The sequence below is a fragment of the Lingula anatina genome, chromosome 4, assembly GCF_051362555.1.
Source record: "Lingula anatina isolate TDL-2025a chromosome 4, LinAna3.0, whole genome shotgun sequence".
In the NCBI taxonomy this organism is placed as follows: domain Eukaryota; kingdom Metazoa; phylum Brachiopoda; class Lingulata; order Lingulida; family Lingulidae; genus Lingula; species Lingula anatina.
The window spans coordinates 18621029-18638261 of NC_141770.1; the positions used below are offsets into that span (position 1 = coordinate 18621029).

The following is a 17233-nucleotide window of genomic DNA, read 5'->3' on the forward strand; positions in this document are numbered from 1 at the left end:
GTGCACACACACGCGCGCACACAGCCTTATACAAGTCCAACAATATACTAAACTGTGTCAGCCAATTCAAAATGGATAACCACTGACTATCAAATTTTCCACTTCAGATATTTTTCATTTACTTCTGGCATCTCTAATTCTTATTCTGATTATAAGCTAATGCTTAGTTTTTACCACTACTAACTAAAACAAAATAATGCTTTTATTCAATATATAATATTTAATTTAAGTATATTGCATGTGGTATGATGTTTCACTTTTTTCTTTAAATAGCTCTTAAGGCTTCATTCACATGCAATGTCTATTTTCTATTTTCTATTCGCGGTATGTCTTATGATCACGGTCTGTGCCCTTAATATCCCGCGGCGTAATTACTGGCAGCGCGAGCCAGTTACTATAAGTTACTATAAGTAACTGGCTCGTGCTGCCAGTAATTACACGGCGGGATATTCAGGGCACAGACCGTGATCATAAGATAGCGCGAATAGAAAATAGAATTTAGAAAATAGACATTGCATGTGAATGAAGCCTAAGTCAGTGCAAATGACCAGATTTAAAGAGTCCACGTGCCAAATGAATGGATCCTATCATGAAATTACAAAAGGTTACCCAGGATGAATTAGAATTTTAATGAAAAAAAAAAAAAAAAAAAAAGAAAAATTTAAAAGAAAAAGAAAAACACTAAACAAGCCAAAGCAATACATCACAACAACTAACTAATTTAACACAACATCATTTCACAATTTTGTTTAAAAATCACTGCGGCAGCCATTTGTATCAGTGGAAATCAATGGTGTCTTAGACAAACAGAAATTGGCCTAAAATCAGTTTCAATGTAAAAAGGTGCTCCAAACTTATTAGTGATGCAGGAGACTTCACCAGCAGTTAAAACATACATCACCCTTTACACAGCAAAAAATAAGATTTACCATATATGACTCTGTATTCACCCACTATTTGGTTCAATAAGTCATCATGAAAGAGAAAGATGATATAAAAATGTAAGTCAGACAGAAAAATACAGGACATTTGTTTATAGTTACTGTATTAAATTTTTCAAAAAGATTTAAAGTGAAATGTATCGTTATCATATCACTGGTAAATCAGAATTAAAGCAAAAACTGAAAATAAGAAAACCATGCACATGAGCTGCAAATTGAGACAAAATTACAAATAACTAGAACATCACTGTCCCCATGAAAGGCCAACACTACTAGAAACTGATAAATAATCAATTTTATTTTTCTTTCTTTTTATTGTGTATTTTAGTAAGAAGTATTTGCAAAGAATTGCAGGCATATGTAACCATACAATTAAAAATCATTTAAACTCTTGAAAGGCTAGTTGTCAGGTCTTTCAACAAGTTAATTTTTTTGTAGAGTAAGCTTATTATACTTTTGTTATACTTTTTTTGCAATGTTTATTGTCAATATCTGACATCATATAATAGTTGTTTAAAAACAACCCTATTTCAGAGACAAAGTCATTCAACACATTCTTAGGTTTACATTCTCATATAAAATCCACTGATTAAACAAAGACTTACATACGAGTTTCAAACCGCTGAAGATTGTTTACATTATCAGTTATGAATAAAAGTCTCACAAATCCTGAATGCTAAACTTTAATCCACACATGCACATTTCATTTCTCAAATTTTAAAGTTGTATTAAATAAAAATCTTTACAAGCATCAAACAGTAGCCTAATGTGTTTCCTTATAATCTCAGGCCTACATAACTAACAGACTCAGCACCGAATGATCCTGAATTAACTGGTAGATTGGACCTCATTACCCGTTTTAAAGGTGTGCGTCAGTATCAGACGTGACATGGCTCTTGCCTAGTACGCGATGTGATAGTGATGATTCTGAGCAGGGTTGGAAAGTAGTGCATCTCATCTCATCTATCAGGGTATGATACTGCGAAATGTGTACCGACGCACAACTTGAAAACGGGTAGTGTGGTCCGATCTACCAGTGAATTTGGGATCATTCGGTGCTGAGTCTGGTTGTTGGGTAGGCCTGATTCTGGTGTGAGAGGTTTCATTCCAATATTAGCAAGTCATAACTCCTGTTTTATCCTGTATGTAATAAAGAATTTCAAATTACTGGTACCAAGGCAGAAAGGAAAAAAGAATCAGTTGCAATATATCCATTTCATAATCTCATTTTCTGAGTCTCCAATGTTGCTATAATTCCAGTATCTACCAGATTAACTAGCTTTGGAATGGAAGAAGCCGGGTTTCAGGACACATTCTAAATCCAAATCAACGAGGCATTCAAACACACAAAATAATTAATGTTTTCTATTCTTTCTAACATGTGAATTCTGCATGTTTGGAAAGTAATAAGACCAATGCATTACAGTATGATATTACATAACTATGGAAATTTTGGGGAATATTGTTTATGTTGCACTTTACATCACTTGTGATACACCAAACCAACTTTCTTCAACTATTTACTAATAAGTCTCTTCCCCTCTAAATGTCATCATGATATTAATTAGCATAAGCCCAAGTAAATCTGAGGAAATAAAATACAATGTAAAGCATAATTTCCATTGCTTCCAAAGGTGTGTGCATTTAGCTCTTACTGGACAATCTGTACAAAAGCCATGCAGTTTCTCACGCAAGCTCTTGTACAAGCCTACAGTAAAGTGCTGTTAGCGTATAACCTGTCCAGGCAGCAATGCAGCACCACCTGAATGCAGATATTATGACATAATACATGTGCAAATAGGGACATTCAATACAACATAAATTTACAGGTAATTGCAATCCTTTTCATATTCCGTACCACCAAACAACTCAACTTTAACACCATGTCCTTTCATTCACTTATTCAAACAATACTTGGATGTTTATGAATTCTGTTCACATACAAAAGTTGCTTTAAACTCGAAGAGAGCAGCATGTATTCTGTATGTACACAAACTGGTTGTTATACTGATACTTAGAGGTTTGGTGGTACTCAAAAAGACAGGACAGAACTGAAAAGTAACACATTTCGTTTCAATACCATTTTCTATGCTTGACTGATCAAAACCATCAGACTCTCCTATATCTGAAACAAATGAAAAGCCCAGATTAATCCAATCCTGACATTTATTATTCATCGCTCATTTCAGATACATGTGCATATTGGACACATGAAATCAACCCAATCAATGGTGCTTATCCTCAAACCAAACCTGTGACTAAATACATATATTTTGTTGCCATACATGTATAATAAAAAGGCCTAAACATTTATTTGAAACAAATTTCACTCCATTTTTCAAACAACAATATAAAATAGACCTACTCAAAACAACAGGAACATCAATGAGTGGTATAGTTTCAAACTTCATTGTCAATACTATCCGATGCAACATGTAAATTTTATATGAACTAGCAAGAGGAAATAGCCATCTTGCCAGCATGAGAGGATAGTAAATCTCTTATTATCATTATTATATAGGAAGGTTGTATCTTATCAAGGTTGAAGTTCAATGGAATCCCACAGTGCTGCCATCTATATGCTACATTTTTAATCAATATTGCTGTAAATAATCAACTAGGGGAAAACCCCTTTTGAATTCAATGCATATTTATGTGCACAGACTATCCAGGACATCTGAAAATACACTGTATACATACACATATTGCTTTAATAAACAGCACAAGCAGTTAGTCACTATATGAAACTTACAGTAAATAATTTGAAAAAGTATGTCAAATTTGTCAGTCAGATATTGTCTTTCTACTAAAAGAACCCCTGCTTACATTCCAAAAATGCTAAAGAATTTCATATTTTCTCTTCAGTCAATGCATTTAGCACAAATATCCACTACTAACTTGCATGAGTCTTGTAACTCTATAAAATGCTGTATTCAGAAAACAAGGGGAAATTCAATATATATCAAAAAGCACTTACAGTGTTGCTGTTTATTAGATAAAAATTCCCTTCTCACCAGATATTGCTTGATATGCACTGCCTTTTGGCAACTTAAGTGACTTTTCTGCTTGAATATACTCAACAAAGTGTTAATTTTGGCAGCAGGTTTTTAAGGTAATTTTAGACAGTTCACAACATACTTTAAACTTGGCCCACTGCAGAATATTTTATATTTATACAGTCTTTGATGTTGGTACTAGTTTGCATCATGCCAAATACAACAGTCAGACCAGTGAAATTACATCTAGCTCTTCATTTACTGACCACTATTTCTGTTTTGGGTCTGTGGAATCCAAGAACCTGATCTCCATAACAAGTATTATTACTAGTAGGCTAAAATAATTTTGGCACTGTTTATGCCAGATATATTAGTTAACTGGTGTCTTAACTATATTTGTGGAATTTTTTATTAGTATGTTAGCCTTTTCCAGCACCTGAATACCAAAAAATTTATAATTTGTTAGCATTGAATGAGAAGTCTTAACTAAAGTACATGAATAAAGAAATGCTTGTGAAGTCATCTGTATACCCATGCAGTGAAGAGAACAATACATATGGTTTCTAACTAGATTTTAAACTCGGGAATCATATTTCACCCTAGGTATTTCACCTTATGTTAAAAAGAAAACTGGGTAACTTCTATATCACTTTGAGCCACAGTATTTAGTAAAAAGAAGTCATATTTCATAAAAGTGTGTCAATGGTCCCCTCAAGTTGTGCTAACCAAAACCCTAATAATATACAAAACATTAAAAATGTGAACTGGTTTATCATCATTATACTTCTTAGAATGGAGTATAAATTTTGTTTACCTGTCCTTAGCTTTTTTAAAAATAGCATTACTCCTGAAATGGAATTGATAGTCAAAATGTAATACTCATTTACATACAAAACTGTGTGTAGTCCCAACCTGAATTTTATCACAATTTTTATGATATATTAAAAATTTGCCAACAACAAATGACCAAAGCGCTCAAGATTATTTTAACCTGCTGAACTAGAATAACTAAGTTATATAGTGACATTATAAATATGCCCTTGACCACTAAAATTTCTGCTCAGAGCTCTTCAGATCAAAATAAGCCAAACCATGATACTTTACCCTTAGGTAGAAAACATTAACATTTAAACTGATGAAACCAATTAGGTGCTGAAAAGGTGAATGTCAACAAACATTTTCAGTTGCTAAAGAGCTAAAAATGAATGATGAGTCATATTATATGGCAATCATGAGAAACTTAAAAGAAAAAGACATAAAATTTACAATAACTGGAATTTTTCCCCTCTGGAACGTTCTTTTTATGGATTGGATACTAGGGTAGTGCTGCAATATGGTTTTTCTTGATTTACAAACTAAATGTAAAAAGATTCGGGCTTGTTATATGAGACGCCGAGATAGTCAAAAATGTCAAAATGTCACAAAGGCAGCTCTACTTTCTACTGTTAATAGTGGTTTGATTTAAACCAACAAAACCAGTATAAAAAGAAGGAAAATGCGTTTCAGGATGTGATCAAATACTTTTATAATGTGCGTACCGTAGTCTCTTCTGCCGGCAGAATCCACTACGACTTCTGGTGTAGCAGGAGTCGTTCCATAATTTTGGGTAGATTCCCCAATCGGCGAATCCTCAGCTTTTGATACTTGAAATCTTGCAGCCATATTGGTGTTCTTCCTCTGAGTTCTGTCTCACAGAACTCTATTGTTCGGAAGAAAACTGTGATTTTTAAGTTTCACAATCCTCAGCTCTTGACCCGTCTGCAAATCTGTGCCAAGCCTCGATCTGATTATACCGGAAGTTAAACCGCTTACTAATTGCTCGATAAATTTGTCACAAAAAATCAACAATGGAAAGCTTTTCTTTTTCGATACTGATAAATGATATTTGTTGTTTCGTCTTACTTAAAATCTATAAAACTTTTCTTTTCTCTTACATATACTAATTCTTACTAATTCGTGCATTGGATTATGGGAAGGGTTAAAGAGACCTTCTATGGCGGCTGGTTTGAAGATCGTCTGCAATAGGTGAAGCGCTGCTGGAAATCCTACATCTTTTTTTGTGAAACGTATGAAGCTCATTGATTAAGAAAATTTAAATTGATTACATGGGCGACTTGGATGCTGAATCACTCCTGATAATAAGAATCGCTGTTTCTTGTTCATCCTCCTTCCCCAGTTTCATATAGAATGGAGGGGGGGGGGGGGGGGGAGGGGGTATTAAAATGTCATTGTGTAGAAGTTAATGACCAACATAAAATTGTTAAGAAAAAGGGCATTCGTAGAACATTAGTGAGTTTTGTAAAAATGTACTTTTTCATGTCCATTAACATTTCAGGAATTAAAATGTCTGATTGGATTCACTGTTTGATATGTCAACGAGCACCAAACAATAGCAGCTCTTCTTTCCTTTTGATGCACCCTTGCATGCATATAGTATGTGAAAATTGCAAAGGTATGGTATAGTGAGAGTATTTTGTAGGGACCTTTTCATTTTTTTTTTTCATTTTTTCTTTTTTTTTCTTTTTTTTTTTTTTGCATAAAAAGTGGTGTTTATAGCAATTTGATGAGTCATTGTTATTATTATTTTTATGATATTTTAAGTGCAGCATTTGTTATGTATAATTGGTGCTTTAGTTGTGTTAAATTTATTTTTTTTTCTCATAAGAAACATCAGAAAATTGCATTTATTATCATGTATAATTGCAGCTTAAGTCATATGACATTTTCCTTCTTTTTTCACAAGAAACATCCGAAAATTGCAAGAAATGTGGAAACAAATGCATGTCAGTCCCATTAACAAAACAGGTAGTTAAAGTTTAATATGCATATGTATTCTTTGCTATCCTTTTCTTTCTACAGGTAAAGACCCCCCCCCCCAAAAAAAATAATAATAATAAATAAATAAAATAAAATAGTGCATGATTTGTTAAATAAGCTGTATATAAAAAGATACATTGTCAGGCACTTAAGAAATTGGTATTAAAATAAGATTTTTTCTTACCATTTATTTCATCTTAGGCAAAATATTTTAAAAATATCATTATATTGCAATTGAACAAGATCACTCTCTTTGGATATGGTGAGTTATATTGTAGCCTAGATTTACATTAATTGTAAAGTAATACTGTAACATGGATTTTCTTGGCATTGTTTATACATTTATTTAATTTGGAATGCTGCTTTCAGACTTTTGTCTCCAGGCCAGAGGTGGGCAAATTCTTCAAGGATCCAACCAAAGACATTAGCAGATGTCTAAAGGAGTTCAACCGAGAGTTAACCCACCTTTTTCAGGTACAATTTTCTTTTACTACTTTTGTTCCTTTTTATATATATGTAATGTCCTTATTGTACCACCTATTTGAAATCTGTAATCAGCTCTGCATTTGTCATATATTCCATTTTACTACTGACTAATTTTGTAAAGTGTTTTGAGGTATATGGTCTTCAATCTTATAAAATAAATTACGGCATTGTGTAATTTCTACAATTGCAGTTCTATCTATATTTCAAGGTATTAAATTTTCAAGATTATCACCGAAAGGAAAAGGTATGATAATTAATATTTACCATCTTTTTCTAATGTAAATACTGAAAGACTTATTAGTGTGCTTATGTTAAATATAGCATTTTGTTATATCAGTACAAATGTTTCTGTAATGGAATGTCTTGAATAAATATGATATGATGCTACTTTCTGACATGGTCAGTTTTAAACTGGAAAACTACCTCAGTGGTGTCATCAAGCCATCTGATTGCAGATAGACAGGGGTCTCTTTGTTCAGGTTAATTGTCATATGGCACAGGTATAAGAGTTCCCACTCTTTAAAGTGGCAGTGTACTAGTATGAATATTATATACAACATAATAGACCCATAGTATGAGGTTAATTATGAAGTACATCACCATCGCGTATGCGTTATATATAAAATTGAAATAAATTATTTGAGACTTTCAAATGTTATTTATACAAAATGTAATTGTTCATGCTTTTTATAAAATTTGTAATATATTCTTACACTTTTGTCCATTTTAGCTGAGCAAATTAATGGCAATACTTATGGAAAAAGATAAAGAAAACAAACTTCTTCGTGAAGAAGTGGCTCTCTTAAGAAAACAGGTAATAAATTTAATTTATAAATGCTATAATAAGTAATAACATCTTTTCAAAATGACAGGAAAATTATTTAGATACAAATAAGTTACTGGCACTGGATATACTGTATTATATAAAATGATAGAAACCATTAGCATATCAATACATATGATACTTTTTATGAAGTGAAACAGTTTCACATCGTAAGACATAATAATGTATTTCGTCCAATTTATTTTCAAATGAAATCTTTTATTATATATTAAAATTATGCTGTGAATATATCAGCTATCTGATTTTCTTACTTTACAGGGAGGAGGGTCATCAGCCAGGTGGGTAATATTCTGTTGTATTTTCTATTACACAAATTTAGGGTATTGGCAGGATTTAAAACATGCTAAATACAACCACTAAAAATTAAATGAATTTATTTTCATACTTATCCATTTGATTAGGTGGAAATTTTTGCTACCATATTAATTTACCCACAGTTACTTCAATGAACTTCCAAAAATTTTAAATGACCCAACCCTCCATTAAAGAACTTCCCAAAGTCATGTGCATTGCATTACCCTGATAATTCTGCAATTATAATATATAACCACATGGATATTAAAAGATAAATATTTTTGGAATAACGTCAGCATTCATTTTTGTATGCTTTCAGGAAATTATTGATTTTATAATAATATTGGTGTCATATTTATAAGATGGGGATGTATAGATTTATATTTGTCCTTTTCAAAATTAAGATCTACACCTCATGCAGTTCTGATGAACTCTGTAGGTAAGCTTAATTCAAGGGGTTTGAGTCTGTTTATTATTTGTTGCTTGTTGCATATATTCTAGATGGACTATATGTAGTGTTTCACAGTTAATGGTGCTGTTATTGTTACTGTTGTCCCTTAGGCATAAACTGAATGGACATTTGAAATCTTCTTTGATAGAATTCATATTTTTATTGTTCTGTGGGATCATGTGTCTTATGCATAACTAGTTTGTTACATTTTTGTTTTGTTTTAATGATTTGCTGAAAATTATTTACAATTCTCCTCTTTGAATTATTTGAGGTTGATACCAAGGAGTTATATAACTCCTTGTTGATACGTACAATTTTATGATAACATCATAAGTGAGTTAAGTTGTTGACAATAAATGATAATAAGAGAAAAAAGAAAAAGGAAACATTGAGCCTGTGAGTCTAATATGTTATATATCATATGATTAAGAAGAAATTCCTATATTATTTATTTATTTGTTTATTTGTTCATTTATTTAGTCATCTGTTTACAGGCCAGCAATCCCAATCTCCTATTGGAAATTCTACCCTTTATGGGCAAGCAATGAGAACCCAAGTAAAAACGTAAGCTGTTTTTTTATTGTTTAGCTATTGCAAATACATCATTCTGTGTATATATTAAGGGAGAAATAGAGCAAAAACTCTGGCCAGCCCCCCTGTCTCAGATTCTGTTCTCAGGGGTTATTTTCGGATCATCTTTAAAGCTGGAATTGGGGGCTTTAATGAAGTGATCTGGGCGCGTTTACGCATTTTTTATGAATGACAGGTGTGGTAGATTGATTTTCATCATGTTTGGAAAAAATTGGAGACGGGGCGTTTCTGGGTGATTTTGAGTGATTTTCATAAGGGCTGGCACTGGCAGTTTTCTTCAATTTTGGCCAGATAGGGTTGAAAAAAATTTTTCATCATTATAGTGACTGGTAGGTGTGTTTGGTCATTTGTAATCAGTATAAAGTACTGGAAGCTAGAGCTACAGAACTTAAGCATATATATATATATATATATTTTTGTGTTTTTGATGCAGTCAGTTTTCTTCTGCTGTTGAATTCTTATCAATATTCCAGGCCCACAAATGGAAATTCAAGAGCACATTCTGTAAGTTTTTTTTACTTGAGAATGCAGAACTATTCTCCCTGTTAAAAAAAAACAGACATATGTTTGATAACAAACTTGATCTAATTTTCTTAAAATAGTAATACTGTATGCACAGTATATTTAGTCATAGGTTGTCTAGTTAAAGTTAATAAAGATCTGAGGTGTTCATAAAATTTTTGTGTATTTAATTTTTACCTTGTAAAAAGGCTTAGATTTTACTTTCATTATTATTATTATTTATTATATATTATTTTTTTAGCTTTAAATTTAGTCAGATATGTCTAACACTTATGTCAGCCAGTGTAGTTAAAATAGACTAGGGAAAATCTATTCTTTTACGTACTGCAGGTGTCAAACACATGTATTATTCAAAATGTACAGTATGTATCATGAAACCAAGAAATTTTGAGGTCTACTTTGAAAGTAGATTTGAGTGTTAGGGGTTTAAATCTGTCTTAGCTCACAGAAAAGGTATACTTTTGCCTAGGCCCATCTCAGTAAAAAGAGTTTTACATTATAATGATTTATGATCCACAGTTATTGGTTAAATTCTGCTTGCAGCATCCCTGTACTCCCATGGCCTCCAGATTATCTGTGAGAACACCTCCAGTTCATGGAAGACTAGGTAACTTTAAGTTACTCCTTTAATTACTCGCTGCTATTAGTTAAATTTTTAAGGTTTTAATTTTTGTGGCATTATATTGATTTCATAAGTGGGTTCATATTTTGACTGAAAATGTACATATTGGTCACTTAATGTCAGATACTTAGATTTTAGTTCAAACAATTAATTGGCTTGTATCAACTGGAGCATAAGAAAGGATTGGTATCCATAAACAAGCATACTGAACTAACATTCAGTGTTCTGTTAATTGTACCACCAGCGTTAGCGCTGGCGGTACACATGGTTTCGGTCCCGTCCGGATCGTTCCGCCGGCTCCGCTGGCTCCGCCGGAGGGCTACCGTTACCGTTACCGCTTCTCCTCTTAGACGGTAAGGGCCCCCGTACCCATCTCATGGATTTAGGTCACCTATAATCTCAACTCGTTCCACGTAAAATTTGGGCTTTGTCGGTATTGGGGTCTGGGTGTGGCACTCATTTCAATGCACCCTTGTCTAAAAATGGCAAAATTAAATGCTAATTATCTACCCTACGGAAGGAGTTATGGGAGAAATTTCTATAGACAGCTTTCCAAAAGTCATATGAGTAGATTTCAAATATACCCTTGGATTTGACCTTTGACCTTTACTTCAAGGTCAAATGGGCCAAAATTTTCAAAAAAATGAAATTTTTTACGAAAAAAATTTTTTTTGCCCTGTTATTCAGACACTACACAGACTTAACCAATAATATTATTGGAAAGTGTTACCCTTCAGGTCATCTTTCATCTCCATGAATTTGGGGTCAATCGGTGCATTTTCACGGGAGTAGCGGCCATAAGATACCGAAACTGAAAACTGTCTCTAATTCGGGAACCGTTAATGCTAGAGACCCATTCTTTTTTGCATTTTGTAGAGCATGTAAAGCCCAACACTGGAGGTGGTCTCGTTTTTTTTTTGTATTCCATACGGTTTTCGAGTTACGCTGTATCAAAAAGTACATATTGGTGGTAAAAGCAAAATGTGCAGTACGGTAATGGATAATAAATTTTGAACTCTGGAAAAATAAAACAAAAGGCTTGGCAAAGCAGACAACTTGTGTTCAAAAATGACATTATTTCATCAAATTTGAACTTCTGAAACTTCAGAACACCTCCTATTTCAAGAATTTTGACCAAAATAACATTTTCTTTATTTTAATTAATTTTTTATGTATGAAATTTAAGGCACATTATGGTAACTCCAAAATTATAACATTTAGTCCCTTATATCTCCAAAACTGGCAGTGATAGGTCCATAGTTACTATTGAAGTTGAATAGGAAGTCATATACTGGCAATCTTACTGTGACCTTGAAATTGACCTTTGACCTACTTTTCACCATGAACTGAACTTTGCAAATTTTGCTTCCCTTTTATCTCCAAAACTGGCAGAGATAGGTCCATAGTTACTATTGAACTTGAATAGGAAGTCATATACTGGCAATCTAAATGTGACCTTAAAATTGACCTTTGACCTACTTTTCACCATGAACTGAACTTTGCAAATTTTGCTTTCCTTTTATCTCCAAAACTGGCAGAGATAGGTCCATAGTTACTGTTGAACTTGAATAGGAAGTCATATACTGGCAATTTACTGTGACCTTGAAATTGACCCTTGACCTATCTTACGAAGAACTTAAATTTGATTGTACCATATATATTTTTTGCAAAAGTTTAAAAATTCTTGTTGATTGCATTTTTACAGCTTGTCAAGCACAAAACTGGTGGCTGTGTCCCTTATTTTGTGTATGTGGGGGTCTATACGAATGCGCTTGCTCCAGCTGGTGGTACAATATTCGGAGGCGGTATCGCCTCTCTGATCCTCTAGTTATGGTTTTGTATACTTCACCTTATGTGTACACACAGGTCCAATAGCAGGAACTCCCTCCCCATCTACTTCTCCAGGATACCCACTAAGGTACAGTATGTAATAGGGACTATTTAATATATTACATGAACATTTCAGCTCTTTTACTTTCATCACCAATGCATGCCGTGCCCAATATTTCACAATATTATGATTCATTGACTTTTCAAATTACTTTGAATTCATAATGGAGGTAGTAACTAGTAAATTTTACTCATGATGGTAAAAATGTGAAATTTATTATTAGAAAACTGGTTTATAGATTGTAATAATTTTTCTACAGTTTTAGATAGAGCTTAAACTCCAACCCCGGATTAAACCTTTGTAAATTTCTTGGACATTTTTTTGCTTACCAAATCAGGGTCTGACCTGAGTGCATGCTTTTTACTTTGCCATATCATATTTCAGTTAACTTTTAGTTTTAGTTAGCATTAATTAGAATGTAATCAGTTCACTTTTATTTACATATATAAATAAAGGGAACTGAATTATGATATTATATAATTATGTAACTTAATTATTATAATTTTGCAGGCTTGCCTCCACACCTAGTGGCCTCAGTGCTGACACACCAAAAAGGAGTGCTGGTGGCACTGCCTCTCCAATGAATATTAGTCCAACTCCATCACAGAGAATTTCATTGTGAGAACATAAACGCAAGAATAACTGAAGTTGTTATGATTTTTTAAAAATCTGTCTCTGATTATACTAAATATTTATAGACAGACATTGAAAGCTCAGAACTCAATTTTGTGTATATTATGTCAACTGGATGTCTAGTCAAAATGATAATAATCTTAGGTTAACTTAATATACTGAACAAAAATATAAACGCACAAAACTAAAATGGTCAGTTGAAATGGATAATCATGAAATATGCCCAGATTTATGGTTTATTTGTGAACTGATGGATTTGTTTTGATCAACTGTAGTCGTCTGGTTTCACTTGGCCGCTCCCCGTGAGTATACTCAAAGGTTCAGTTTTTCCACCCGTAAGTCTCATGGAGCATGATGGAGTGGAGTTAAATCTGCATGACCAATACACAGACACTCCTTACAGTTTAGGCAATAAAAGGGCACACCAAAATGTGCATTTCTGTTACTTGTCAACATGCCACAGATGTCTGAAATCATGAGGGCTTGTCGGTAACGAATTAATTTGCAGCATGCCTGAATGTGCTTCATTCCACTGTCAGCCGTCTGAGAACATGTTTCAGAGACACTGGTAGTACTAGGAACTGCCCACATGCCCGCCGACCACCTGTTACCACACCCAATATACCGCCCATCAAACACCTGTGTGACGTTCTGGATCAGCGTTTTCGCCATCATGTTCCAGCTCTCGAGAATGTTCGCCAACTGCGAGTAGCACTCCAGGAGGAATGGGATAATATCCCTCAGGCCACTATTGACAACTTAGTGATTTCCATGCGCCGCTGGTGTACTGCTCTGAGCAAAGCTAATGGTGGCCCTACTCAATATTAGTGTCTGTGAACTCAGGATGTTGACCCCCATGGTGTAGTTGATGCCCTAACTCTTGGACTATATATATGCATTTCAACTTCCCGCAATGCTCTCAAAGTGATGTCTATTTGTCAAGGAAAATATGCTGTTATTGTTGGCTATATTATACTCTGGTTCCATACATAATATTGACATATTCTTTCGTGCGTTTATATTTTTGTTCAGTGTATATAGAGAAACTAAATTATAATTTATAAAAGAAGAGACCTCAATTTTCCTGGAAGCTAATCTTGCTCTGTGTTTTGGTCTTTCTGAAATGGTGCACTTAAATATGATATATACTTATTGGCCTATGTACTGATGTGTAGCACTTTATTTTGATCATACATGTAGGAATGGACTTACAAGAAGCCAAGGAGGATACAGTACACCTACATCTTATCAACAGTTTGGTGAGACATGTTTTTCCATGAAATGCCAGTTAAAATCAAGGCCTGGATAACTCTTCTTTTCATATAGTCGGTACTCCAGTCTTAGTTCTTGAGACCACAACTTATTTGATAAACAGTTTGTCAGAAACTGTATGATGTTTGTCAGATAAAGTGACTGTTAAAGAATACAGAAGGATACTCAAATTTGTTCCATTTAATATGCATGCTACATATGTATAAGATTCTTTTATATGTTTAAATTTCATTGTAGGAACATCCCAGAGTTTACTTTGGAGTTCTGCCAAAAGGCAGCAGCAGGTATACTATATAACTTAAATTGCTTGAATTAAATTGTGTTTCATTGGTTTAATAATAATAATCATCATAGTAGAGTTTTATCTTACATATTCCTGCTTGATAAAGAATACTGACTATATATTACTAATATATACCTGCAGTTTCTACAGCATGATGTCAAGCAGTCAGTCAATATTGAAATCAGCAGAAGTAGATTGATAATGTGGGATAAAGTAGAAACACAAGAGTGCAATGAAATAGTAACCATGGTGCCCTGATTGGTTAATGGATTTCTTGGCAACATCATAATTGATACGAAACCAAGCAACATCATAATTGATATGAAACTAAGTGCAAAAAAATATTATGATAAAACTGAGATTACTTTCTTTTTAGCTTCCATTGGAAAGGAATGATGGGTAAGCAATTGCAAACTGCATTTGCAAAGCTGTTGGGTTTACATTTTTATATTTAGCTTGTTTCAATGAGATTTGTCCTTTTGCTTAAGCACTGTTACTTTCTTATCCATCAGCTTTATTGGGACTTTTATTTATAGTTAAGATTATTGATTTTAATTAGAGATTTTAACATTTATTGTAATTATTACAAAAGCTACCATCATGATGGTACTTACCAAATTGTATCAATTTGAATGTTATTTTAATATTTCAGCAGTCAGTTTTTAAGTATAGGTGGAAGGATTTCCCCTGGTGCTCCTCTAACAAGTACGCCAACAAGTAAGAAGTTTTTACAGTGGTATACCAACTGCGGGTTGGGTATAGTGGGAGAGCGAGGGAATTAAAGCACAGAGGCTCTTAACATTCTCCACCCCTTTGTCAATTAAAAGTCAAAGAATGACGTATTCATAAAATAATCTTATACATCATGTATTTGTATGAAAATGATCCTCACTGTTTTGAATTGTGCATAAATAGAGAGCATTTATCTCATTTGGCTTGTATAGTCAGCCATTTTAAGTGGGTTCTTTTCTGAAAAAGTTTAACCCCGGGACCAACTTGAGAAATGGCATAGAACCTACCCAATAGATCAAATATTGATTCAGCCCCCATTGTTTATTGGACCATTCAGATTGAGAAGAGCCGAGTGCTAGTAAGGCCAGGACCTAAATATGGCAGACCTATATACATGAGAGGAAGACCGCTAAATCCTGTAATGGTCTCCGCCTCTCACACGCCTCCCCACGCATTGTCCCTTGACTGGTTGAATTGAGCCAAGATTTAATTACTGTGCCCCTGCAGGGACGATGCGTGGTGAGGCATGTGAAATATGATGAGACCATTACTGGATTAAGCGGTCTTCCTTTCTGTAATGGTCTCTTCACCTCTCACATGCCTCCCCTCGCGTCATACCCGCAAGGGCACAGTAATTAAATCTCAATTCAACCGGTCGAGGGACAATGTGTGGGGAGGTGTGTGAGAGGCAGAGAGACCATTACAGGATTAAGTCTTGTTCCTCGGCACTCGGCTCTTCTCAATCTGAATGGTCCCTTTATGAAATCATATTGCGATATATTTGTTATTAATATAATTTTTTTTGTGATGGTATTTTTTTCAGATTCTTCTCAAGTTTGGGACCCAGCAAAGAGATGCCTTGTTCAGGTTTGTTCTTATTTTCTTATTTGTTTACTGGTACCACACAGGCTGTACTAAAAGTTAAGACCAGATTCTTTTGTGAAACTAACTTCAGAACATTAAAGTCTATGTTTTCCCCATTTCAGATGCCATTTGGTGTGGGAAACAAGTAGTCCATTACTTGTGAAACATTGAGGAACTCCTTGAACGAACAGAGAGCATGCATTGCCAGAAATGCTCTACTGTACCCTCAAAATAGGATGTAGCAGCCACTGTTAAGAGAATTATAATAATAATTGCCATTTTATATTTTATTTGGGTGAAAATTTTAGTTAAGTGGCTAATAGAAAACTTTTGTAGATGATACGGCCCTATTGCAGTTTTAGTAATTTCATGATTCATAGGTTATTTGTATGTTTTAGTTAGTCAAAATTTTTAAACATTATACTGATTATTAATTTTTTGTATTTTTTAAAGAGCTTTAGTTTATGTTTGAAAGGCAACATACCTGATGGAAAACAACAAAAACTGACTTCCTTTGTGATGAATTATTTATTTGTATCAAAGTATTAAGCAAAAGATTGCAGTATTTTGAAGTCAGACAATCTGAACCTAGGAAAGATTTTGATTATAATAAAGATGATTTGTGTAAGGGGAAAAAAGGTTATGATTATTGTTATATTTATATATTTTCTGTGTATTAAAAAAGTCATTCCCATTGCTCTATTTTAACATAAACAGGCACATAACAGAAACCAATAAAAATTAACTTTACAGTAACAGGTGTTGTGATAAATGTATACCTGCATGACTGTTTCTTTTGCACTGAATTTATTTCATGCAAGTTCTGAATTCACCCAACCTCAGTTTTCTAATTAGTAAAAAAATGGAATTGAAGACCACCAAGATGCCAAGGATACAATCACTGTGCAACCAAACAAGTTGCAACTATGTTTACAAACAAGGCAGCAAAGCTGTCAAATGGACAGACATGCTAGTATATATGCCAAAACTGATA

At 33.7% G+C, this 17233-nt stretch overlaps 2 protein-coding genes across 11 annotated transcripts in view; one reads left to right on the forward strand and one right to left on the reverse strand.

Annotated features, from left to right (window-relative positions):
* LOC106162227 (solute carrier family 12 member 6) overlaps positions 1 to 5730 on the reverse strand; it is a 29166-nt gene extending 23436 nt beyond the window's left edge. Inside the window, exons 1-3 of one of the 5 annotated variants that reach the window (XM_013539432.3) lie at positions 5476 to 5730; positions 4752 to 4784; positions 930 to 953 (exon numbers count right to left, since the gene is read on the reverse strand). In XM_013539432.3, the coding sequence (XP_013394886.2) occupies positions 930 to 953; positions 4752 to 4784; positions 5476 to 5599 (181 nt within the window). In that variant the 5' untranslated portion in view covers positions 5600 to 5730. Of the gene's footprint in view, positions 1 to 929; positions 954 to 3021; positions 3067 to 4751; positions 4785 to 5475 lie in introns of all 5 variants that reach the window. The other 4 variants (XM_013539436.3, XM_087010772.1, XM_013539435.3 and 1 more) reach the window with 4 other exon arrangements.
* Positions 5731 to 5913: 183 nt separating this feature from the next.
* LOC106162213 (uncharacterized) lies at positions 5914 to 16988 on the forward strand. 6 transcript variants are annotated; one of them, XM_087012005.1, is made up of 19 exons: positions 5914 to 6003; positions 6273 to 6389; positions 6681 to 6742; positions 7124 to 7228; positions 7449 to 7484; positions 7971 to 8054; positions 8343 to 8362; positions 8783 to 8817; positions 9324 to 9393; positions 9894 to 9924; positions 10486 to 10549; positions 12431 to 12482; positions 12966 to 13073; positions 14289 to 14347; positions 14598 to 14644; positions 15020 to 15042; positions 15299 to 15348; positions 16199 to 16242; positions 16362 to 16988. In XM_087012005.1, the coding sequence occupies exons 2-19, from the start codon at positions 6281 to 6283 to the stop codon at positions 16386 to 16388; spliced, it is 1026 nt and encodes a 341-aa protein (XP_086868131.1). In that variant the 5' UTR covers positions 5914 to 6003; positions 6273 to 6280; the 3' UTR covers positions 16389 to 16988. The 6 variants fall into 6 exon arrangements, with proteins under 6 accessions (XP_086868131.1, XP_013394850.1, XP_086868130.1 ...); XM_013539396.2 differs by having other exon boundaries at positions 15296 to 15360; positions 16362 to 16987; XM_087012004.1 differs by having other exon boundaries at positions 15296 to 15348; positions 16362 to 16987.
* The last annotated feature ends 245 nt before the right edge of the window (positions 16989 to 17233 follow it).